Source organism: Stenella coeruleoalba (assembly GCF_951394435.1).
Source record: "Stenella coeruleoalba genome assembly, chromosome: 3".
NCBI lineage: Eukaryota > Metazoa > Chordata > Mammalia > Artiodactyla > Delphinidae > Stenella > Stenella coeruleoalba.
This window is the reverse complement of record NC_137148.1, coordinates 75672535-75698510: the sequence shown is the minus strand read 5'-3', so window position 1 is coordinate 75698510 and position 25976 is coordinate 75672535. Positions and strand designations below refer to the sequence as shown.

At 36.0% G+C, this 25976-nt stretch overlaps 1 protein-coding gene across 1 annotated transcript in view; it reads left to right on the top strand.

Moving 5' to 3' along the window:
• Positions 1-25976, top strand: part of KIAA0825 — a 398890-nt gene that overhangs the window by 117264 nt on the left and 255650 nt on the right. The window contains 7 exon segments of the mRNA XM_079918575.1: positions 2160-2254; positions 5434-5661; positions 7242-7507; positions 8911-9061; positions 13822-14012; positions 16375-16557; positions 17737-17812. Of these exon segments, the coding sequence (XP_079774701.1) occupies positions 2160-2254; positions 5434-5661; positions 7242-7507; positions 8911-9061; positions 13822-14012; positions 16375-16557; positions 17737-17812 (1190 nt within the window).

The window sequence follows — 25976 nt, the reverse complement described above, 5'->3', positions numbered from 1 at the left end:
ACGTGGAGGAAACTTAAATGAATATTGCTAGGTGAAAGAAGTCAATCTGAGAAGCCTGCATACTATATGATTCCAACTATAAGATATCCTAGGTAAAGCAAAAGTATAGAGACAGTAAAAGATCAGTGGTTGCTAAGGAGGGTGAGGAGTGGGGTAGAGGTGAGTAGGTGGAACACAGGGGATTTTTAGAGCAGTGAAATTAATCTGTGTGATAATAATGGTGGATGCATGACACTATGCATTTGGCAAAGCCATAGAACTGCACCACACAAAAAATGAATCCTAACGCAAATTATGGACTTTAGTTAATAGTAATCTATCAATATTGGTTCATCAATTGTAACAAATATCCCACACCAATGTAAGATGTTAACAATAGGGGAAACTGAGGGCAGGGGGAGAGGGAGTATATGGGGACTCTGTACTTTCTGCTCAATTTTTTCTAAAAAGCTAAAACTGCTCAAAAAGCTAAAGTCTATTAATTTTTTTTAAAGCTATGGACATTGAGAGAGAGTTACAAGCCAGTTTTTCATATCCAGTTCAATTAACAATATTTTTGTTATGCAGAATTGTTTTATGGCTCCTGTGTCCTTCTGAAAAGTCTCTTATCTTGTATCTTTTGGGAAAAAAATTCCATTTTTTCTTTAATAGACTTATAGTTTCATTTTTCTTTATTTAAAAATCTGCTTAATCTGGATTTTATTTCAGTATTGAGATTCATCCTTATTAATAACACTAGCTTCTGCAAAAAATGTAATAAAATGCAAGTCATAGAGAAAGCATTTTAGGTTAAATGGTATAACACTGATCTAAAACCTTGTCTATGTTGTCATGTGTGTTGAGAAATGAAGCAGGATTCCTCAACTGCAGTCCACGGCCCCTTGAGGATCGTGAACGTGCTTTACAAGAGGGCCTGGGAATCTCCAATAGCACGTGTGAGTGTGTGTGCGCGCACACAGTCATATTGTGCATTTTGGATGAAGTGTTCTGTCACTTTAATCAAGTTCTATGAAGTGTTCAGAAATCCAAAGTGATTAAGAAACACTAGAGTTGGGGGAAATTTTTCCTCAGAATTAACTCTGATAACATTTCTCAAAAGGTTGTTGTTATCGCCTACCAAATGGAATATTTACCTTTTGAGAGAATGTTTCTGTGGATTGTGTTACTTACGAATCATTCATGATTAAGCTCATAGAACCATATTTAGAAAAAACAAACAAATATCCCACAATTTTCTAGATGACTATATTTGTCAGAAGCCCTGCCGATAAGAATCACTGATATTTGGAGATTTGTTTGCCCAGGATATAAGGAGAAACAGACTCTTAAGATTATTAAAATAAAAGAAAAATTAATCGTGCTATATAATTCGTCATCATATATCAAGTCTAAGCAAAACCAAAATATAATTGCTAAGTCACTCATATTGAATTAAACTATAATTAATAGAACCATAATAGAAAATGGAAGGATCTCTTCGGCATATTTATTCATTACATTTTTGTAGATCTGTATTTTTCCCATGGAAAGAATTTCTTAATTCTGAAAAATAAAAGTTGAGGAAGTATTTCCATTTTAGAAGCTAGAGATCATTTCTTACCTGTCTCAGTGTTTGTGTTTTTCCAATGACTTATTGATAATCTTATTAAAAGTATAATTTTTCCTGATATGATGATGTTTATCCATGTGCTTTTGTTCTCTCTTGTTTCCAAAAAAGAAATATTAATGTGCTAAAGAACACCACTGGTTTTTAAAGCAGTACTTTAGATTTTAGCTTTTTAAATGAACAAAGAAATTAATATTTACTTTGTATAGTTAACTTATCCTACATTATTAACATGAAAATGAATTAATGACAAAAGGATCTGAATTTTACACATTATATATGCATATACATCAAACTTGAATATAAATAGCATATAAATTCCATCAAGTTGTATGTATAGAAAAGGACTCTATGTATTGATCCTCTCATTATTGTGATGGCAATATCACCCTACATCTTGTTGACTGTATTCTTTGTACCTTGATGTGTTTGTATGTGTGTGTGTGTACTATGGATAGAGCTTTTCTACGTAATTAATTTTAACCTATTAATCACGTCTAGTATGGTTTGTTTTTCTTAATGTAAGTTTGTGTGTTTGTTTTCTATTGCATAGAAATTTTGGAGACATCCAGTAGAGAAGTTGTAATAGAGAAACCTAGAACAAATGAAACCAGTATTCCTTCAGAGCAATTGCTACCAGTAAAAGAGGTAAGTGAGGAAAAATGGGTGGTGGTTTTTAATTCATATGTAATAGCATCATCATTTTTATATGACTCCTTTATGAATCAAAATGTCTTGAGTTTTACCCTTTGCCACTAAAAAAATAATTCCTGGTTGAAAATAGTCTTATTAATTTTGATGAAAGTTGAATTTAGTGGGAACACTGCTGTGCTGCACAGTGTGTTCCATGCAAGGAGTAGGGAGCTGGCAGTGAAGAGATCTTTGTTCTCATCCCACTCGGGGTCTACACCTTGAGAATTTGGACTGTAGACAACTGTTGAAAAGTGAGAAAGTGGAGATGAAAAAGGAAAGGAAAGAGGAAAGAATAGTTTGAACTGGCCTCTTATTTGAGTGTGCCCAGCATGCCCCTGTTTGCTCTCAGATCCATTACCACTCTTCCTCTGCTCTGTTCTGTATTGTAGAGAAAAACCTCTTCCAGGCTTTCTTGCTTTCTGGACCTGGGTAGGTTTGGCCAATGAAAAGCACTAAGGGAAGATTGGAGGGAAGTTCTTGGAGAGAAACCAGAGGATTTCTTCCCCTTGCTCTGTTTTAGAGAACATCTCCAGGAGTAGCTGTGACTCCTTCATTTCTTCCATGCTGCTCCCCACACACAGTCCTCTCTCTGAGGTTTCAGGTCCGCCTGGCAGGTCGGCCTCCTTCACTGGTGGCCCCGGGGACTACACTTGCATAGCACTGTTCCCACTCTTTGTTCCTCCAGCCCTAGGAGCAGTCGTAGCTAGTGGTAGTGGTAGTAATAGTAATAAAATAACTGTCTTGCTTCATGACCCATGTTTGGCTCCTCACATCTTCTATCACCTTAGTAATTAATACCTTACATTAAAATTCTTCCTTTCAAAATACTGAGAGTGGTTTCTATTTTCTGAATGGATCTTGACTGATCTAGTAGGTAAACCTTTAAAAAGGCAAAAGAACGTAGAGTTTTAACAGAGTTTCAATGTAGAAAGCAAGGAAAATAATCAGAAAAAATGCAAAATTATACATTATGTTTTAACCAAAAATCAGAGTAGATATTAAGAAATTAGCATTAGGTAATAGAAGAAAGGGATTTAGTGGGTAGCTCCTTTGTACACAGAACAGAAAACTACATTATTTCCTCTTTTTTTTTCTTGGATCAACTAGTAAATCTGATATATTCTAACTGGAAGGTGTATGATTCCAAACATCAAATGGGAAGAGTAGAAGTAAGCCAATGATATTTTATGTAAATAAATAGACTTCTAGGAGGAGATTTGAATAGTAAATGTTTTCAATTTTCTTTTTTTTTTTTTTTTTTTGCCGTACGCGGGCCTCTCACTGTTGTGGCCTCTCCCTTCGCGGAGCACAGGCTCCGGACGCTCAGGCTCAGCGGCCATGGCTCACGGGCCTAGCCGCTCCGCGGCATGTGGGATCTTCCCGGACGGGGGCACGAACCCGTGTCCCCTGCATCGGCAGGCGGACTCTCAACCACTGCGCCACCAGGGAAGCCCGGTTTTCCATATTTTGAAAAGAGAATTTAGGAGGTAGTATAATTACATATAAATTACCATGGGCAAAGGTAATCATCGTGGCACGCACACACGGACAAAAAGTCACTGTGACCATGGCAATTTTCCCCATAACATCTTGCCTTGAATGCATGAATGAATGATTTTAATGAATAGACATGCCCTGGCGGGGGAACAAAAAGCAGAGTTTTATTGTTGTTGTTTTTAATTTTTATGAAGGTAGATTCCTTTTTATATTTCTATCATAAATGCGTCCCAAGAAAATTCTGTTACAGCACAGAACTATACACATGGCACTTTCAAAGTTTCACTTATGAGAAAAGAAATTATGTGAGCTGAGTAGATTCAATTATTGATTCATTTTATGTAAAAATAAAATGAGAGTTGTATCTTTAGGCAGGCCCTATGATGTTAAAGGTCCAAATAAACCTTAGAAAGGAAATTTCAATTACATCTTAATTATAAGCATAATGAGAAGGAGAGACACTTTTTCTGATTATAGAGTTATGGGATCATAGAATTTTAGCTCTAGAAGATGAATCACCTTTATTACTTTGTACTGCATGTATATGCAGTACAAAAAAAGTCATTAAATTAACGCTTAGTGGGATTATGTATACAAGAAAATTAAGCTAATGATCATCATCTCCGTAATTTTAGACTGAAAGGGACCGTAGAAATCATTCAGTTCAGCTCTTTTATTTTTCCAACAAAAAACTTGAGATCCAGAAAAGTAAGTAATTCAGTTAGGAATATCAAGCCTAGCGTCTTCTGAAGTTGGAGTAGGTAAATTATTGCTGTAAACAAGATTACACTAAAACAGGAAAAGTTTAATCCTAAGCGTAGATTCAGCCTACTATCTATAATGCTTTTATACTTTAGAGAACATTAGAGGACTTGAGGGGAATATACATTTGTAAACATACCGCCACATGAGCCAAAGACCAAAAGAAAAAAAGAAAACACCACCACCCTCCGCCCCAGCCTCTCCCACTCCCCACACACAGAGCAATGCAGGTCATTTTAATTCCTCATTTTCTGGAACAAAAGTAGTGCCGCTTACCAATTTGTGGGTGGAGAAACTAAGTAAAATTCTAAAGAAATAAAAATCTAGAAACACACAATGGTATATTTTCTCTGAGAAATTTATTTCTTATTGCTATTTTTTTGACTTGTCTGGATTTCTGAAAATGAAAAAGAAATAAAAGATTGAATATTAAATGCTGTCGTATGTTGCAATACTTGTTAACAATAAACTGTAAAAAAGACTATAAAAATCTAATGTAGGCTTTATTAAATATATTGAATTTAAAGGCTGCTTTATGTGATAAATAGTGAGTGGAACTTTCAGCTCTCATAAAGATGGTTTTATTGAACTATATTTAAGAGATTAAATTTTGAAAAAACAAAGTTTTTGATTAAATCCACTGATGAATTAAAATGAAATGACAGTATATTACTGTGTGTAAAGAATGCACATGTTTTTGTATATTGCTTTATTCACTGGGTAATATTTTTAGGTTGTAAGAATGGCTTTTACAGTTTATCAAAGAATACCTACATTCAACATGCTGAATGAAAGTAATACTTTTATATCTGTAACAATAGAACAACACTTGTTGAGTTAAGATTGATATAACTTCATATAAACTTATATTTCAGGCTACTTTACTAAATTTTGGCTGGAGAAGTGCATTTAAAAAAGTGTCTCTTCCCATGGCACATTGTATAACAACAGCCATTGAAGACTTTTCCGCAAAAATTCTCCAACAGGAACAGAATGAAAGGTCTTCAGCTATGAGCTATGCTTTGAACCTTGTAAATGTCCAGCAAGTTTGGCAAGATAGCCGTGTGGTTCCTGAGGCAGACCAACCAAAGAAAATTGCAAAGGCAAGTATCAAATGAAATCCTTTCAAATTAGATTGGCATATGAGATTTTTTTTTTTTTTTTTATTTTATATACGCCATTGCAAAGGGAACCAATAGAAAAATGATGGAGTCTCTTGGGAAACACTTGGCACTTGACCCAGTACCAGTTTTCTTCTCTGGTATCCATGGGCCACTGTGCTAGCAAAAATGACTTAAAACTGCTGCCAACTTTTTGCTCCATGAATCTGAGGTAACTAAAGAGAGGGCCTCTGTGACTTCCTGGGGGGCTGAGAAACTGGTTGTTTGGGTTATACCTTTGAATGACTCCAGGAGAAATTTAGGAGGTTGAAGGAGTTACTGTCTTTTATTGGTTTGGGCAACTTTTAAATCTTTATTTACACCTTAGTGACCATTCCTTTAACATCAGTCTTGCATCTGTGTTCTGAGAGTCACAGAACATACTGAGAAAATAGGAAGTAATTACGGAAATAGAGAAATATAGTTACTCAGCATTAAGTCCGCAGTGAGGTCAGCAACGTATCATTGAAATTTTTTTTTAAATAAATTTATGTATTTATTTATTTATTTTTGGCTGCATTGGGTCTTTGTTGCTGTACGTGGGCTTTCTCTAGTTGCAGAGAGCGGGGGCTACTCTTCGTTGTGGTGCACTGGCTTCTCATTGCAGTGGCTTCTCTTGTTGCGGAGCATCGGCTCTAGGTGTGTGGGCTTCAGTAGTTGTGGCACGTGGGCTCAGTAGTTGTGGCTCGCGGGCTCCAGAGCACAGGCTCAGTAGCTGTGGTGCACGGGCTCAGTTGCTCTGCGGCATGTGGGATCTTCCTGAACCAGGGCTCGAACCCTTGTCCCCTGCATTGGCAGGCAGATTCTTAACCACTGCGCCACCAGGGAAGCCCCTGAAATGTTTTTGAAAGAGAGTTTTGAAAGGTGACCTTAATCCCCTATTGCCACCCTGAGGCTCCAGAACATTCCCCAGGGAACACTTTTGGCCGACCTGGAGTGGAGGCAAGTTGCGCCTTCCCATCCATCCATCACGCCTCCTTTGCCATTAAGAAGGAGTAAATTCACAACTAGTAAAAAGCTAAGTGCATCACTTCTGAGAGTTGCTGACTCTTTACCAATAAGAAGATGCTATATGAGGTTGTCTCTGATGCTTTTAGATTGTTTAAGTTAAACTGATATAACCTCATATATCTGTGATGATTAATTTAAAAAAATACTTCCATGAAAATTTAGCAAAAAAAACCCAGGAATAAGTTTAAAATAATGTAAGCATGGATACATATTTTCTGAGTTCTATTAACTACAAATAAAAGTAACAAAGCTATTTCATGAGTTTTTCATAATGTCTCTCTAGTAAGCATAAGGTTTGACGGTTATATACAGAGAAGCATCATTTTGGTATTTCTTTATTTGAAATAAAACATTTAACTTTCTACAACAGAGAAATCGATTATTATAAAGTTGTGTCATTATATTTATGTTTGATGCCAAATTCATTATTTTGGAATTTAGCTCCCCTGTACATAAATTACACGGTGCTGTCAGAATACAAATAACTCAGTGCTACATTTATTTCTCCCTAGTTTTGTTCTGACATCATGGAAAAACTTGACACAATCCTTCCACTGGCTCTGGCATGCAGAGATGATTCTTTTCAGGAAATTAGAGCAAACTTTGTGGAGGCCTGTTGTAAAGTGGCAACAGCTGTCCTGGCCAGACTGCAAGAGAGAGGCAAGGAGTTTCCTTCCAAAGCACCCCTGAAAAACTTGTACATGCTGCTCTCCACGGCAGTGTATGTCTTCCAGCATTTTATGCAATATGATAATTTGATGAAAGAAAATACTAAGAAGTGAGTGTCATTTATATTAAGTTGATGGCCATTCTTAAAGTAACATGTAATCTTTGGATATCACAGAGGTGGAATTTTGATAATAATATTTGAGAAGAAGAAAATAATAATTAACATGGTGAATTATTTTCATTTGTCTTGACTAGGAAATGTCAAAAAGGTAGAGCGTGGGTTGTGTTAAACCAGATATACGGATAGTAAGAAGGATAGGCATTCCCTCTAAAGGCCCACTCAGATGACCCTTGCATTTCCCATTCTCTAAACTGGAGGCACTATTTTCAGCATGTTGTTATGACATGACCAAACCAACCCTTTCCATTCTGTAAGGCACATTGTACTGACTACACTGAAAAGGAAAAAAACAAACTTCTTTTTGTCACACAAAACAATATTTGTGGAAAATGCCCTTCTCTTTTGTTCCTAGGCCAACTAGATGTTAGGAGCAGGCATAGAGAAGAGATGCATTTCAATCTATTTTATTGATGAACGTAAACATATTTCAGAACATCCATTTAATAATAAGCTATCCTTCATAGTTGAAGAGGAAGCATCTGGCAGTCATAATTTTCATGTATTAGTAGTCCAGAAAGACCAAATGTTTTCTGGATAGAGAAGAAAAATGACCAGAGGTATTATCACATGGTCTATCTGGCTTCTCTCTAGAAGAGAGCACAGTCCCTTGCAAAGGGAGCATGTAGACTGGGCAGTCCAGTGTGAGCCCAAGAATCTAGTCTATATGCCTTATTTAGCCTTTGCAATCCCTTAGTAGTGATGAGAGGAAGCAAAGAGAGTGTACTAAAAATAGCTGAAGATAGAAGTAAACTTGGCTTGTTGTAGGATATAACTATGATATTTCTTTAATTCTCTTAAGTAGTCAGATTGTTGAATTTATCAACAAAATGTGCCAGCAATCACTTTATTTCTGTAGAATATTGTAAAACAGTTTATGAGATAATTGACATCTACAAAATTACAATTTTTAAAATAAAAAGAGTGTGTTTGTGGGATGTGTGATAGCTTTACAAAAGTTGGTTCTGACAAATGCATGTTTTTCTCTATAATAACGATAACCTAATGCCTAAATAATGCACTGATCTCTAATAATAGGCTTACAAAGAATACTTTTATTTTTGAATGATGTATTGACAATGCAGTTTGTCTCAAGCTGAAGTGCATATTTGTGGAACAGCAGATGTACGTTTTCAAAGGACTTGCAAAACAAAGACCAGCTATTTTTTTTTTTTTTTTTCTTTTTGGAAAGTGAATGTGGATGCAGACTTCAGCATTAGGAGGAAATGAATGATTGATATCTAATAATCAAAACCATTTGTAGTACTGGAGATTGTTACCTCCTACTGCACAGGCCTTAAATCTCTGTCTCTTTGATCATTCCCTCTGAACAGACCCATATTCCTGGTACCTGTCCAACGATATCAGGAATTCATCAACACTCTACAGTTTCAGGTTACGGACTACTGCGTCAGAGTTTGTGCTACAAGCATTTTACAGGATGCTGAGAGCCACCACTGGGATGACTACAAAGCTTTTTATGAGGTGTGAAGTTAAGTTTACTGTCCCTCCTTTTTTACACAAATATGTTTTACTGCCTACCTGCTTTCTGGCTAATTAGAAACATGAGCTTGGCAGTACTGACACACGAAGGCTGTGAGGATAATGTTTTTTAAATATTGAATCTGTTCTTAGAAAAACACTGTTTTTAAAAACCTGAAATAATTAGAACTCTCCTTCTGCTTAAAAGTAAAAATAACTTAATTTGAGCTGCAGTGTTTCAGTGCTATATAATAAGTTGGAATATAATGGGGTACAATGAAAACTCAAAGAGAAACAATGCCAAAATACTACAACCTTATATTGTTTTCAAAGGAACCAGTTATAGGTATCCTTGCATTATTTTCTTGTTATATATTTCCATCTGTGTTTGATAAATATTTTTTATTAAGCAGCTTTATTCTTTATACTTATTTTTTCCTTCTTATTTTATGTTCTTATGAGTGTGCTTTAAGACCCATCTGATCATTTATAGCTTACCTATTTTCATTTAACCCATGTTTTGAAATCCCAAATTTCTACTGAATTAAAGCCTAATGATTCCCAGTGCAACCAAAGCCAGGATCAATTAAAATTATTCATCATCAGGCTTCATTAGTTTCCCTTCCCCTGAATCCCATTGATTATACATAAACCACAACTCTTGAAATCCCTTGAAGTTGACTTCAGGGTGGGGTGAAACATTATATCTATGGAGTATTGAGAAAAACAGAGTGGAGTTTTATTCAGTGAAGTCACTCCTGTCACCTTCCTGACACTGAAGGTTCCAGTGGCTCCATTTATGCCTGTTATTATCATAATAAATGTTGTCACAACAGAGAGGAGCAGCTTAGAAGCTTTTTAAAAGGGCTTTCCACGTTTTCTAAGACGATTTCATGGGTCTTAGAAAGGGTCTCCTTTAGAGGCCCTTCCCAGATACATTTTCTTTTTGCAAGAGCATCCATATAGGGTTTTCCAAACCTGACATACTTCAAACAGCAGTGAGCAGAAAGAAAAAGGGAAAGTGCTATGGTGCAGCTGGTATCCTGAGATAAGAATAAAAGTATCTGTCTTCCCGTCTCCTGGCAGCATCCCAGCTCCCTTATGTGCCTTGAGGTAAACAGAGAGGTTGAAAACGAATCCATCTCATGTTTCAAACTATTTCAATGTGTCAGTGTACTAATGAGCAATTTTATATAATGTTTCCATTGAAGAACAGGTCTCTCACTATATGTCCAACATAGGGGTATTATGTTTCCTCTTATGCAAACTGGGAAGTAGAAGAGTTGTACAGTATAAATAATAAGTAGATGCATCGAGAACCTGTTATTGAAGTTACCAAGTATTTAAAAAAAAAGACAAAAACAAATTACCACATAACATGCAGCTTTTAGATCTTATGACAAGAGTTTAGCTTCTAAGACAGAAATAACGAGGTAGCTACCCTGTGATTACATGGTACTGTAGCTTCCATACACTCACTTACATGGTCAATAGTTACAATTTAATTGCAGTTAGTGGTTGTTATTTATGCTCAGAAAAATTAAGTGATACTGCTTTTCTATTTACCAAAACTAAGAACCTTCTAAAAATAGCACAGATGCTAAGTTGTTTTGACAACTGGAGTCCCTGACATGGTTTTATCCCGTTTACTATACCCCTCTCTCCTCCGCTCCCCCATTATTCCAACTGATTTGTGAAACAGGACTAGTATGTTTTTGGCAGGGCTGTTTTGAGAGGAGAGGAGATGAAATCTGCCTGACTGGAGGGGAAGGGTAGGATAGAGATCTCAGGGGAACCTATCGCCACGTGCAGAGAGTAGTAAAGAAATAGTGAAAAAATTTATAAAGATATGGAGCAATATTTGCTCACATTTTGTGATATCAAGTGAGCCCTAGATACATCATTTCCATTTTCTAAACTGTCAGGTTGAGAGAGCCAAAGAGTTCAGTATCTTTCTGATGAGGTGCTGGTCAGATGGCACAGTGGGTGTTCAAATTACATGTTTAAAATTAAGCTTTTAGTATAGTTGACATCTGCTCAATTTTAGCAACTTGTGTTTTCTAATAGTCAGAGAATAAAGAATTGCCTGTTCAAAGATAATATTGAGTGGCTTATATAATAAAGCCCAGCTGCTTGTTTCCTGATATATAATCTAAATAAAAGCTCACATATGTTTACCTTATAGTGGGTCTACAAAAATAACAGATGTTTACTAGCAGAATACTTTTGAAATGACAACAAAGAGGGAAACAGGTCAGAAAAATAAATGAATCACATTTACTTTAATGAAAGCCCTTGCATACATTGAACTTATACACATTTTGAAGAAAATTGTGAGAAAGGTGACCAGCTTGGAATGTCTTTAAGTAAACATGAAGTTTATATTTTTAAAAGTCTTAAAAATAAGTATATTTTACTTTAGGAGAAGAAATCTGTGTGCCTAAAGTTATTTTTATTTTCTCATTTATTGCTAAAAGGTAGCTATTAAGGAAATTGTTTTTTTATATTTTGAAAAATATGAGAAATCATGTTGGCCATGTTATTATAGGCATCCACCCATTGCCACGGAGAAAGTGTAAATCATTCAGGCCAGTTATGACATGGGTTGGGTTGGTTTTGCTTTAATTAACACACAACACAGAAAGTAATAAAGAAAATCAAGCATTAAAATTACTTTCTTACTTGAGGAAATTTTTTAAAGCATTCTTTATCACAGAACACACAACAAAGAAAATATAAGCAACTATAATTTTGCTACTTCTGCATTAATTTTGTAATTCTGTTTTTTTCTTAAACAGTTTTCATGTACATCTAGTCAGGAAATCAGAAGTGGTCAAAGTCCCCACCAGTTTGAACTTGAGTCTTTGACAGTTTGATATCCAAGTTTGCCACCCAAGGAGAATAATTCTACTCATTTATAAACTCCATTTGTAAGTCAATAGATAATAACTATAGATTGTTATTATTACAGTAACTACAAAAGATTTTACTAATCAAAGAAATTACCAGGAGAATGATACGTAAGGAGTATCCACCTAAGAAATGATCAACTTTAGGTATAGGAGAAGAGCAGACTTTTTTTAAGATGACATTTGTTTGGGCTTCCCTGGTGGCACAGTGGTTAAGAGTCCGCCTGCCAGTGCAAGGGACATGGGTTCGAGCCCTGGTCCGGGAAGATCCCACGTGCTGCGGAGCAACTAAGCCCGCACGCCACAACTACTGAGCCTGTGCTCTAGAGCCCACAAGCCACAACTACGGAAGCCCACGCGCCTAGAGCCTGTGCTCTGCAACAGCTGAAGACACCGCATTGAGAAGCCTGAGCACCGCAATGAAGAGTAGCCCCTGCTCCCTGCAACTAGAGAAAGCCCGCACGCAGCAACAAAGACACAATGCAGCCAAAAATAAATAAAATAAAATAAATTTATATTAAAAAAAGAATGAAAACTACAACTATCCTGAAAAAAATAAAAAGATGACATTTGTTTGAGAAATATAAGTAGTGGGCGAAGCAGAAATTTTAAGTCCAAGAGGATTACTTAGAGATAAATTGGAAGTTTTTCTCGTTTAACTTTTGATACAGTAACATATAATCAGGATAGTGTTTGAAGAACACATTCTTCAAACTTCAAATAATCTATTTCAAATAATCTTTTACTCTGGTCTGAAGAAAATGAGGAAACACTAGCATACCTCCCTGAGAGCATGTGAACTAATTAAGGGTTGTAATTCACTTGAGGCTACCTTCTCATTTCTGCCTGTTTTCCTTGTCTTTGGCTGCTGTTGGGTCTCACTCTGTGGTCAGGGAAAATTTGGCACAGAGAAGAGGTCTGTACCGGGGTGGAAGGGAATGAAAATCTGGCCCTTTGGAAGTATAAAGTACTGTACAAATACTAAGAAATGATGATAACATATGCCTAGACTTTACAAAATCTTGCAAAAATCAGACTATGTTACTGTTTCTAGTATTGTTAAAACTCCATGGATGAAATAGCCTAATATAGTCTTTGATAGTTACCCACCCCCTTTGTTTTCATGCATGTTGATAATATGTAAGTTTATGATAGTATGTAAGTTTATTTTTGCTCCTGTCATTTCATTGCAGTGTGAAATCTAAAACGTTTGTAAAATGATCTCAATGATGCTAATAATCCATATACATCCATAAACAATTTAAATTAATAAATTTTAATTTTCGAGGAATTGGCCCAGTATCTTAAACTAGCATGACTTTGGTTAGCAGCTATAAAGACAATTATTATTATTATTTTTGCGGTACGCGGGCCTCTCACCGCTGTGGCCTCTCCCGTTGCGGAGCACAGGCTCCGGATGCGCAGGCTCAGCGGCCATGGCTCACGGGCCCAGCCGCTCCGCGGCATGTGGGATCCTCCTGGACCGGGGCACGAACCCGTGTCCCCCGCATCGGCAGGCGGACTCTCAACCACTGCGCCACCAGGGAAGCCCAAGACAGTTATTTTAAAGTAAATTTTAAACTCTAGACCAGGAGTAGGTAAATCAAGGCTATGCTAGGTTTAATGCTTGTGGTCTGGATTTGCACGAGAATGTCTGGTCTCATAATTGAAATAAAACATATGTTCCTTTGTCAATAAGGATGTTTTACATGTTGTCAAAAATCTTTCTTGGTCATCTAGTGTGTCAAACTCTCCAGCTATTTCCTTTCAGCCTGAACTAATTAGGTTCATAGGAAGCAAACTGATATTTTGGAAGATGTGATTGTCTTTTTTAATGTGTGGTGGTTTTGCTAGGGGGAAAGATGCTCCTTCTCGCTCCAGATGTGGCATTATTTCTTCTGGGCGCTTCATCACGATCTCTGGACCATTCTGCCCCCTAAGTTAGCCCAGGAGATTCTAGCAGAAGTGCTGGAGAAATCTTTGGGTCTCCTGGCCTCCAGATATGCTCGGGCCCATCCCAGTTATAAGAGAACTCCACAGATAAGGTAATTGAAGTTGTGAAAACCATTGTTTTTTAAGAAAACTTTTTTGTCATTTGTATAAAGCAGGATATAATTCTGTGTCTCATGACATAGCTCCTTGTATATTTAACTCATTTCTAACATCTGAAAGGAAATCATATTCAATTTTCCCGAGATACTTAAGTAGAAATGTGGAACTTGAATCAAAATAACTTTGTTCTTTTTTCTTCTTAAAATTGTATATAAAACCCACTTGTTTCTAAAGAGTGAGTCAAGATGTATTACAATCTAGGACATAGATGTCCAAAGGTTAATAAATAAGATAAAGAGGGAAAATTAAGGTCCTGAAACGGAGAAGAAAGCATCAGTGCTGTGATGAAGTAATTTGACTTTGAAATTCTAGGCAACCAGGGGATTTTTGTTTTTTTGGTTTTTTTTTAATGTCTTTAAATAGTGTAGTTAATCTTTATTAAGGAAACTCTTTTGTCTAATCATTTGTCTCTTAATATAGTCTAATTACTTCTTTCCTCTTTTCCTTTATTTTTTTTCCTTTTCTTTTCATTATGTATTACTAAAAGCCAGTTCAACAAAATGTGAAATCACAGAAAATGAGGAGTAGCAGTCACAGGGTCTTAAATTAAAGACTGAATTATAGTCCAATTCTATGGGTTATCTAGGCAATTAATTTTACAAAAATGTGCTTACGTGACAGCAATGGTCTGTACAAAGCGAAGGCTTTTGTTTTTACAAACATTCTGGCTAATATGATTAAGACCTGCCTTTTAGGTATAAAATTTTTTTTTTCAGATATATGTTAGGAGGAACCGAAAGACATCAGAGGTTTTTTAAATTTTTTTCCAGTAGGAATTATTTTTCTGATCAAGCATGCTGCATTTGAAGGGCATTTAGGTCCTGCTACAGTGTTCCATAAGTATGGTATTTTGAACAGGCTGTTTTGAATTACTGACCAAGCATTTTTTTTAAAAAAACATTGAACTCTGAAGAATAGACGGAAAATTCCTTTTGAGAGCAAAGAATACCTTCATTCTTTTCCTGATGTAGCTTAAATCACTTTTGACTGTGAGGTGGCAAGCCATTATGAGATGCTTATGAAATCAGATTTACTATTAGCTCATGAAATAGGTAGTATATTTAATTGATTAACTGTACTATAGAGACTTTTGGTTTCTATTTTCTGGGTAGTTACATAAAAATGCCACGCAAAGCTAGAGTTATCTCTCCTAGTTTTTAATATGTAAAATAAATAAATACTTTTATTTGAATGGTTAATTCTAAAGCATCGATAGTGAGGAAATCAGATTTCGCAGGCATGTGTGCATTTGTGTCTGTGTGTATATATATATCTTGGATTTGCAATTGTTTAATTAGCAATTAGAATGAGTGGATGCAAACTATAATTAAACCTTCCTAAGGGTGATTCTTGATGCTTTTAGAATTCCAGTAGCTTCCAACTGTTGTATAACCAAAACCATATATATGATTTATATATAATATGTTATATATTATTAATGTATGTATACATGTATTATATATAATACATGTGAAGCCAAAATGTCATTTTAAAAGATCCTCAAACTTATTTGTTTCTTATCACTTCAAAACTTTCATCTTTTATTTCTTCAGCATTGAATTTAAAAGAAAAAAAAGAGGAAATTAACTGAGCTCTGTACAATTTAGTCATATACCAAAATAGTCTTTAAACAGATCTTTGGAGTGCTGTTAAAACTCAAGAAAGATAGAAACCAAAAACTGAGTTTATGAATAAGAAAAAATATAGCATATTTGCCACAAATTTATTTAATATTGGAAATTTCTGAAACAATAAGCTTTTCCATTTGCACTTCTGGTGTCATTTTTTCTCATCTTCCACTTTCTGGGAGAACATGTTGCCCAATCTTGTAACTTTCTTTTGACACCTTGTACTCGGATGAGGACAATTGTCCTGCTATCAGATTTTTACCTATCATGCATATATGGATAATAGCAAATTTTCTTTTAATCTGACTTTTGCTGAATTTAATTGTTGACTTTTGCTGAAGGAAAGTCTCTTGAGATTCTTGGAGAGTATCTTGATAATGCAAAATAAACATTTAAAAAAAAAACAAAAAGAAGTACTCCTGAAACACTTCACTACTATAGACTTCACTATTCCTAAAGACAATGAATGGTATTATGGGTCAGCTAACACTTGGAAACTCAAAAGCTATCTTTGATGCTGTCTATCTGTTTTTGATCTCTGAAGCTCTGATAGCTAACTAAATATATCTATTCTTACATATTCTTAATATAATAGCTATGGATGATAGTGTATATACCAAGCAGAAAAACAATTTTAACATGATTTTCTTCTTTTTCTTTCCAACAGACTTGATGTCACAACAATTTTAATATGCACTGAGAACATGTTATGGTCAGTTTGCACATCTGTACAGAAGCTTTTGAATCCTCATGAGTATGTAGATGATAAAATTTTAAAAATTCATACCCATTGTAATAATCTCTTCACAACATTAGTCATTTTGACTTCACCACTAACTGAATTATACCAGTAAGTATCAAATATATTTTCTTTTTAGCTATTATGATATATAAATTAATGTGATTTAACAGAGTTATTTTCATGATACTTACTGAATTGTGTGAAGTAGCAAGTAGAAATTTATTGAAGTGCGTTTTTGACATGAGGTGAGCCATTTTACAAAACAAACACTAACCAACAAGGGTTTCTTCATTCTCAGAGTAATTTGGTCCTAGTAATGTGGTATATCCCTATTGGTCGATCCTATTCAGTTGATAAGGCTCCAATACAAGCAGGATCATTTCGAGCATCACTATTTGAGTTGTTTAAATGATCAAATTATATTAATGGATTGGTTATTTCAGTCATAGCTTGATTACTCTGTGAAATAATAAATCATATCCAATGGCTCTGTGTGTCTTTTAAAAATATTTTTTAATTTTTAATTCGATATAAAGTGATTTTCTCTAATAAAAAAATATTTTTAAATGATTGTAAAATATTCTCAAGGGACTTCCTTGGTGGTCCAGTGGTTAAGACTCTGTACTTCCACTGCAGGGGGGCGTGGGTTCGATCCCTGGTCAGGGAACTAAGATCCCACATGCTGTGTAGTACGGCCAAAAAAAATAAATAAAATAAAATATTCTCAAATCTGGAAGAGATCTCATGGTCCCATACTTTCAGTTACTCTGCCATAGATTTGCATTTTTAGTATTAGACTTTAGTGACTGAGCTAGTAATGGCAGTCAGTGGAAATAGGAACAAGTAATTACATGTTTTAAATGTTGAAATATTTTACTTAGCTAAACAAATAAGATTTAGGGAAATTAAAAATTTTGAACTACTTTTCTGGTTTATTTCATTCAAATTTATAATATTATAAAAGAGATTAGAGTAAATCTTGTAATAAAACGTTAATATAATTTTGTTTAAACCCTCCTCCAAAATAGTCACTTTATCTTGAAAGACTAGATATTGCATATTCTTAGTTTCTTGGATAGTAAAAATTATACACATTTCTGTTTCTTAGAATAAATTAGGTAAAGTATGTTTCTGCACTATGCTGGTAAAGGCAATATATAAATCTTGATTTTCAGTAAATTTTAAGACTTTTGTGTTAGAAATTCTAAGAGTAATTAACAAGTTTGATTTCAATTTCCCTATAATTTTCACCCACTCCTTGACTTTCAACAGACCCACTGTTTACAGATTGCTTCTTCTGGCAACCTTACCATTGAGAACTCATTTTAGAAATGGAGAATTCTTTCAAAAAGGGAAAGAAATAGTGAGATAAATTGCCATAAATTTGGGATTATGTACATAATGGTGCATAATCATAAAAAGCTCAAGGTCTGAAGCCTATAATAAATCCTAGTAAACTAAACTGATTTACCATAGATGAAAAAATTACTATGCTCTTAGTTCAATGGGTCATTTCATCTAAGGGGAAGGCCCTGTGAAAATCAGGAACAAAGTTGACAAATTTCATGGATTGGTCATGGTGAGCAATATTGAATTTCATGGTCTGTCACAGACGAATAGAAAAATTTTAACCCCCCAATGCATTTGTAAAACAAATAAATTATTATAAAAGATTGCATATTTTAATAATGATAATATAACACACATTCATTACTGTTAACCTGTGGCCTTTTGATACATTTTAAAACAACTATGCAAGTATTCAAATCTCTGTGATTTGTGCATTAGATATTGCACTGTAACCTCATTCAACAAATTTAAATTGCTAATTTCAACCAGGATTGCAGAACATTTTATACCAAGCACTGCCTCTGGTTTTCTTAATATAAAACATAGATAGTGGTATTGCTTTGAAGCATGAACAAAATTCTATACATACTTTATTTTTTTTATTATTTCTCAGATCATAAGAATTTTCACAGATTGTATCCATTCATGTTGATATAAAATTTATTATTGCTTTCCTAAAGTATAAATCTAATCTTTAAAATATATTTCTCTTTGTATTGACAAAGAAAATCTACAAGGCAGCATGTTCCTCACCAAATAGGAAAAAAAAGTGTGTGTATGTTGCAAGAACCCTATTGACTTATTTATTAGCTTCTTTTCACAGCCAGGATATGAAGTTGTCATATTATTAGTATTTTAGAAAAAAATTGTATCTCTGTCTCACATTTAAAAATTAAACTGTATGCTTTGAGGAATTGGTGAAGAGTAGCAATCAGATGTTGATAGCATTGAATTTTTATTAACTATGCCTGACATTTGTTACTCTATGTGATATACCTTTTTTGAAGGTGACTGCCTTTATTCCAAGTAGTTCTGACAGATAAACTGACTGTATTTTCCTTCCTGAGCTTAGCATAGGACTACTAAATCCCAGGGCAGAAATACGATTTTTAAATCTTTTCAGAAAGAATGAAGCCTGTTTGCAAAAATGTGTGTTCTTTTTTAACTCTCCTTTGAAGATTTCTGTTAGAATGTTGTAAAAGGAGTACTCCCTTTGTCCTCCAGGGAAAGAAACCTGCTGAAACAGAAAACATTCACCATGTATTTTCCAAAATGCTTATCACGTGTAGTTATACTTATCTTCTTCTGTAAAGGCAGTTAAGCTGCACTTTCAGAAGTGTACTCAATATGCACGTTCACACACATACCCAGACAGTGATTTCACGTATTGCATTTTGCTTGTGTAGAATGTTAGTTTTAATATAGCAAATTAAAATTAATTTTTAGAATTTTAGGTAAATGCAATTTAGTTTCAATTCGACAAATGTTGTTGCCTCCCTAGGCCCTATAATTAAGCACCAGGATTAAACACAAAGGATACAGCAGTGAACAAGATGAAATATTCACCCCCGAGTAATTTAGGAAAGTCTGAAAAAAGTTTTAATGTTAAAATTGAATGTTATATCTCCAGAATATTTTGATGTGTTATATAAAAACTAAAAATGGAGAATTTTTGAAAGTTGATTGTCCCCAATGTTACATCATTTAATAACATGGAAGAATGAATTTCAGTACAAGTACCAACATACCAGGCAAAAGTTGGAGTCATCAGCAATAGGCCAGAATGTTGATCACTAAGCCAAGGAACAGCAGACTTATCTTTTGGGGTTCACTTGTTATCATTCTCATGGCTTTTGAATCACTAAACTCTAAGGTATTTCAGTGCTTTGTCTGTAGTTCAGTTTCAAACTAGTACTAGGTGTTTTAAAGTTATTGTCTTAACTTGTTTATTTCTTTAATTATATGAAATTATTTCACTGTCCCTTACAAAACAGAAAGTGTTGGACTAAAACTTTGTTTTTCATACTTCAAGCATGTCTGGCACGCTCGAAACAGGTAGTTCCTCAAAATGTCAAGCATAGGGATGCTCATATAAAATGTTGAGCATATGGTCCTATGACGCAGTAATTTTACTCCTAGGTATGTACACAAAAGAAATGCAAACATATGTCCATGTAAAGATTTGTACACAAGTGTTCATAGCAGCACAAAGTGGGAAGAACCCAAATGTCCATCAGCTGGTGAATAGAGAACAATATGTGGCATATACATACAGTAGAATATTATTCAGCCATAAAAAGAAATGGAGTACTGGGCTTCCCTGGTGGCGCAGTGGTTGAGAGTCCGCCTGCCGATGCAGGGGACACGGGTTCGTGCCCCGGTCCAGGAGGATCCCACATGTCGCGGAGCGGCTGGGCCCGTGAGCCATGGCCGCTGAGCCTGCGCTTCCGGAGCCTGTGCTCCGCAACGGGACAGGCCACAACAGTGAGAGGCCCGCGTACCGCAAAAAAAAAAAAAAAAAAAAAAAAGAAATGGAGTACTGACAGATGCTGCAACAGGGATGAACTTCAAAACCTGCATGCTAAGTGAAGAAAGCCAGACATGTGAGAGCACATATTGTGTGACAGTTTACTAGAAACTTCCAGAATAAGCAAATCCACAGAGACAGAGAGTAGATTAATGGTTGTCAGAGGCTGAGAGGAGGGGAGAATGGATAGTACCTGCTAATGGGTACAGGGTTTCTTCTGAGCCTAATTAAAATGTTATAAAATTAGATAGTGGTGAAAGTTGCACAGCTCTGAATATAGTAGAAATCATTTAGTTGTGTACTTAAAATGAGTAAATTTTGTGGTATGTGAATTATATATCTCAATAAATCTGTTAAAAATGAATATAATAGAAATAAATGTATGTAAAATGTAAAAAAAAAAGGTGTCTGGCAGAATGCAAAATGATCCAGAAAACAGAGGTAGTTCTCTTAGCCATTTTGTTTAGATTAAATGACTCCCTTTGTACTCTTCCCTCTAAACATTATTTTTGAGGGAAATCTCTATCAAAAGAAAGAACTCAAATCAAACAGCTTTATGTGTGGTCTTAATAAGGTAAATCATTGGTAAACGGCTAGTTGTTAATTTTGGAGAAGACCAGTGCCCTGAATCTCTGACTAGCTGGTTCCTGCCCTGTACTCTGGGGTCAAGTCTGGTTCAGTCTCTTCACCATATGTCCTGTTCTCAGTCTGCGCCTTGTCTGTGTACCACCCAGGACTGACTTCACAGATGCCCCCAAATTCATCCTCCTTTCTACTAAGCAGGGTCTGACAATACCTTCTATTTATTCACTCCTTTTTTTTTTTTCTAACCAGTATTTACAGTGTACTTTCTATAGGCCAAGCATTGTGCCAGTCATTTTCTAACTTCAAATCATCAGTTTCTAACCTCAAAGAGTTATTTTCATCATAAGAAACACAAGCCAGGGGCAGGAGAAATGCAGGGAACCATACTATACTCCAAGTATCTTACCTTGTGTCTTAAAGTTAATGACATTGAGGCAGCAACTTATAGTCCCAGGGGTAACACTGCTTTATGAAAGAAAAGCAGTGACTTAGAATTATGTTTAAAATGGTGAAGTAGATTGAATTTGGTTATCTCTGCATATTCATGGTTAGTTGGCTATGATTTTAGGGGCATCAGAAAGTCTCATACGTCCTCAGTTATCTCAAGTATTCCAGTGTTGTCTCAATAGTTCAGCTTCAAACCTAATTCTACTTCTTCTGAAGTTATGGTCTTCTCTTGTTATTTTTATTTATTGCGTACCTCCAATGGGTTCGGCACCATGGTAGCCACAGATGATATAAGACATCTGACCTGACCCCTCTGCCCCTGTGGAACTTACATCCTTGGGCTACCTCTATTCCATCCTGGAGATTTATTCCGTTAGCATCATATTATGAGACACATTTCTTCTGGGAGGGCAGCCAAAAGCAGGGTGGCACAACAGAAGCATAAAACCCAGCTAACTCATTCTAGCATATCAGTTTATCTCACTTTTGATGTGCACTGAATTTATTTCATGCTAGCAGCAGCTGGCTACATAAGCTCAAGGAGTCAATCAGTTTTGATAATGAAAAAAGGAAGGAAGGCAACATAATTGTAGATCAGGGACCCAGAAGAGACAGAATCTGGGATAGTGTGCTCACGTCGGGTGGTGTGATCAGTCCAGAGCCAGTATGATGTTAGTAATAGAGAAGGGGCATGATGTTGGAGGAAAGGCAAAGGCAAGGTGTTTCCCCAAATTTATATTTTTCCCTTTAAGCAAAGCTGTCTTTACAGGCCGCTAATTTGGAAATGTGAAGAAATGTATTCTGCTTCAACCTATGGACAATTAATTATTTTAAAGGAGTATTCACATTTGATATATCAAAATTCTTTTATGTCTTGTGGAAAATGTAATTCTGTGGCTCATATGATTGTATTTTACTCTCCACTATGATTTATTTAGAGCATCTTCTCTTTTAACTGTATACCAAAACATCATTAGAGGTTATCTAATAGCTAGATCATCATTTCATTCTCCCATGGAGGCTTGTAGGCCAATTTTCACCCTGTTATACTCTCCAGAATAATGAAACTAATTTGGGATCTTGCTGTGGAATTAAATGCTCATACAGATCCCACCCCCTCTGAGACCATAAACATCTGCCGTAATATTTCATTATCGCCAAATAACCTTACTATTACCAGTACAACTCTCAGTGGAGGAAAAGAGTTTAGGGACTGGCAGAAATGCTCTGGGAAGTATTGCATTGCCAATGGTTTGTAGCCTAAGAAATTTTGGCACCAAATAACCATTCCATTATTATTAGATCCTCCCTTATTTTTTCTAATCTTGAGAATAAAACTGTACCTAGACAACTGTGTAGACTATTAGGAATTCCATGTCAGTTCTGAGGTAGTTGTAGACCTTCTTAAGAAGTATTTGCAACTGCCGTTATCATACTGATACTACCTTACATTTGTTGAGCCCTTATTATGTACAAGGCACTTTGCTAAAGGCTTTTATGCATTATCTCAATCATCACACTGACCCTGTGAGGTGATTATTATTATCCCCATCTTACAAATGAGAAAACTGAAGCAAAATTAATTGCCAAACAACATTACACATCTAATAAAGAGCCCACCCAAGATACACACCCAGGCTATCTGGCTCCAGAGGTCCTGCACACACTCAGGCAGGTGCATTTATGATCTTCCATGACCCTCCCCTTGGGTATGGAGCGGGCAGCAAAAAGTGAATGTAAAAGGATCAGAGGTAGAGTTAAGTCCTAAGAAGAAGCAAAGCCAAATAAGGGCCTAGCGAGGGATAGAGTGGTGAGAAGGGGAATATTTTAGACAGGGTGGTCAGGGAAGACTTATCAGATAAGGTTTTGAGGTAGAGCCATCTATGGAGCCAGTTGAACATGGCAGAGAGGGCATTCTAGGTAAGGTATTCATTCTTGGAGAAATAAGGTGCCCCCTACCCCCTGCAGGTAACTGGACAAATGGGGATTTATGCAAAGGGCTCAAAGAGGTAGGTGGAAAAGTAGGCAGAGGCTATGATACCACAGCCTCTAGTTCCTCCTTCTCTCTCATCAAACCCAGCTCTTGTCCCATCCTTTTCCCCAAGTACGTCACTTTCTTTGAGACAGCCTTTTTTTCCAGACTCCTTAACTGTACCTCCTCTCACATTATACCAGCACCTTCCTCTTCCTAGCTCCCTTGCTAGTGCGTGTCCCTCTCCTGCACCCTCACTCTCTTGGACTCTCTGTTCAGCCTTTGGAACACTGTTGGCAAAAATCACTCAGCTGTGCTTTTGTACCCTTTGACAATCCTACCCCTTGTCCTGTCTCTGGGTAGCCCCCTCTTTCATCCTTCTTCACTTTGGCCAAACCCTCCACCTTGTCCCATCCCACTAGTTGCTAGAAGGTGGCCTTCTCCTTTACTTCTCTGAGAAACCCAGACCATCATGTATGTACTTTAACTTCTCATCTCCATTCTTAATAATTATCTTGATTCTTACTTACCTTTATATCCTTTGACTGGTGATCAGTGAGTCTTTTTTCCCAACCATAGCAAATCTTTTAACCTGAGCTCTTGATGACATTTACCTCCTACGCCATGGCCTTAGTCTCTGGTTCTTCTCCCCAAGACTCTCTTGTATTAAAAAATATTCCATCTTTATTACTGTGCCTCCCTTCTAAAGTAGAGTTTGTGCTCATTGTCTCCACTTTTGCACCTACCATTTACTCAATATACTGCAGCTGCCCTCATCATGCTAAACAAACCACATGGGCTAGGTCATCCATGCACACCCAATTGCTAACTTTACAAGTTTTGTCCCTCCATTCACTTACCCTCTCTGCAGCTTATGACACTATTGGCCATTTCTCTAACCCTAACATCACCTTCTCCTGGCTCTTTGCCTACTTCTCTGATGATTCCTTCTGCTTCATTTGAGTGCTTCTTTTTTCTCACCTCACCCTTTAAATGTTGGTGTGTTCCAGAGTTCCATCCTTGTCCATCTTTTCATCTTACACTGTTTCTTTGGGTGAATTCACCCATTCCCATGGCTTCACCATTATGCTAGTGACTTACATATCAGTATCATCAATCCAAATGTCTCTTGTATATGCTGGATCAGTAAATCCAAATTCCTATTGGAGTCTGCACCCCCCTCAGCATATCTAAAACTAAGGAAAGCACCTGCAAGTCATCCAGACTTCTTTTATCTTAACCCTTCTGCCTTCTACCTCCTCCCTTTTGCTGCCTCCATCCCCATATCATTAGAGAATGAATATTGTTAATTCTATTAATTTTATTTCTTTTTATATTTGTCCCATACACACACTCTCTTATGCTTCTTACTTTGGTTTAGGACTTTGTCTTCTTCTGCGTGGTCTACCGAAATATCATCTTCATTATCTCCCTTCCTCCAGCCCTAATCTCCAATCAGCTCTCCTCACTAGTGCACAAGTGAGTTTCCTAAAATGTAAAATAGCTGATAAAACTCTTATGCTATAAACTCTTCAGTGATTCCTCATTGCTAATACAAAGTCCAGACTCCTTAGAAAAGCATGCCCTGGTGTCCTGACCTAGCTCATGCTTGCTTCTCTAGTTCACACAGTGGAAGGTATGGGATGGAAATAGGACAGCCTCATTTTGAAGCCTATTTATGGAATTTTGTTCTATCTGAAATTTAGTGAGGAAATGGCTTTCAAAGAGGAGATGATCTATTAAAAATCTAAAAAATGTCAACATGTATTTAATTAGAAGGTGTTCTACTTGGCGAGACAAACAGTGGAGAGGCAGGTCAAATTTGGAAACGTGAGGATACAAGAAGCAGGCTGTAGGATGAAAAGAGAGGGGTGGGTTTTCAGAGTCAAATTCCGTTCTACCTATTATTTAAAAGATGCTATTGCTACTGTACTTTAGATGAAGAGAGATAGCACCACTTCAAACAATTCTATTTCTAAAATGTTCCCAGTTGTGACTCTTAACTCCATGTAGGCAAATATAGTCTTCTGTTATTATAAAAATTTTATTAGCCAAGCTATCTACTAAAGATTTTATGTAACAAATCCTTTCTTATTACCTCAAGATTTATTGTTGAATTTGGGCCAACGTAGAAAAATGTTATAGTTACTTCTCCAAAGATAGTTGTAGACCAGATATTCTGGCCAAATTGTTCTAATTTTGAAATCACAGTCGTATATTTTACAGTTAAATTCTTCTTTACCCGCCTTCTGTAGGCCCTTAGGAGCATACAAAATTAATTGTAAATTCTCATTAATTGTTTAGTATTTATAAATCACTTTAAAGAATAAAAAGAGGTACCTTTATGCTAAACATTTTTGCATTAACGAAGCAAAAATGACAAAATATTGACATTTATTGGATTCAGGTTGAGGGAGGGAGACATACGTGGTATTCATTTTACTATTCTTCATACATTTATTTTTGACAAATTTTATAATGGGAATTTTTAAATTAAATGATAATGGTATTGTCATACCTTCCCAAGTGTAAGGGTTGTTGCAGAGAGGCCTCTGAATCACTTATTAAGTTGTAAATACCAAGTGGATGAAGTGGGTGCATTGTCCATTCTAGCACAATATTGTTTTGTGTAAAATCATTAACTTT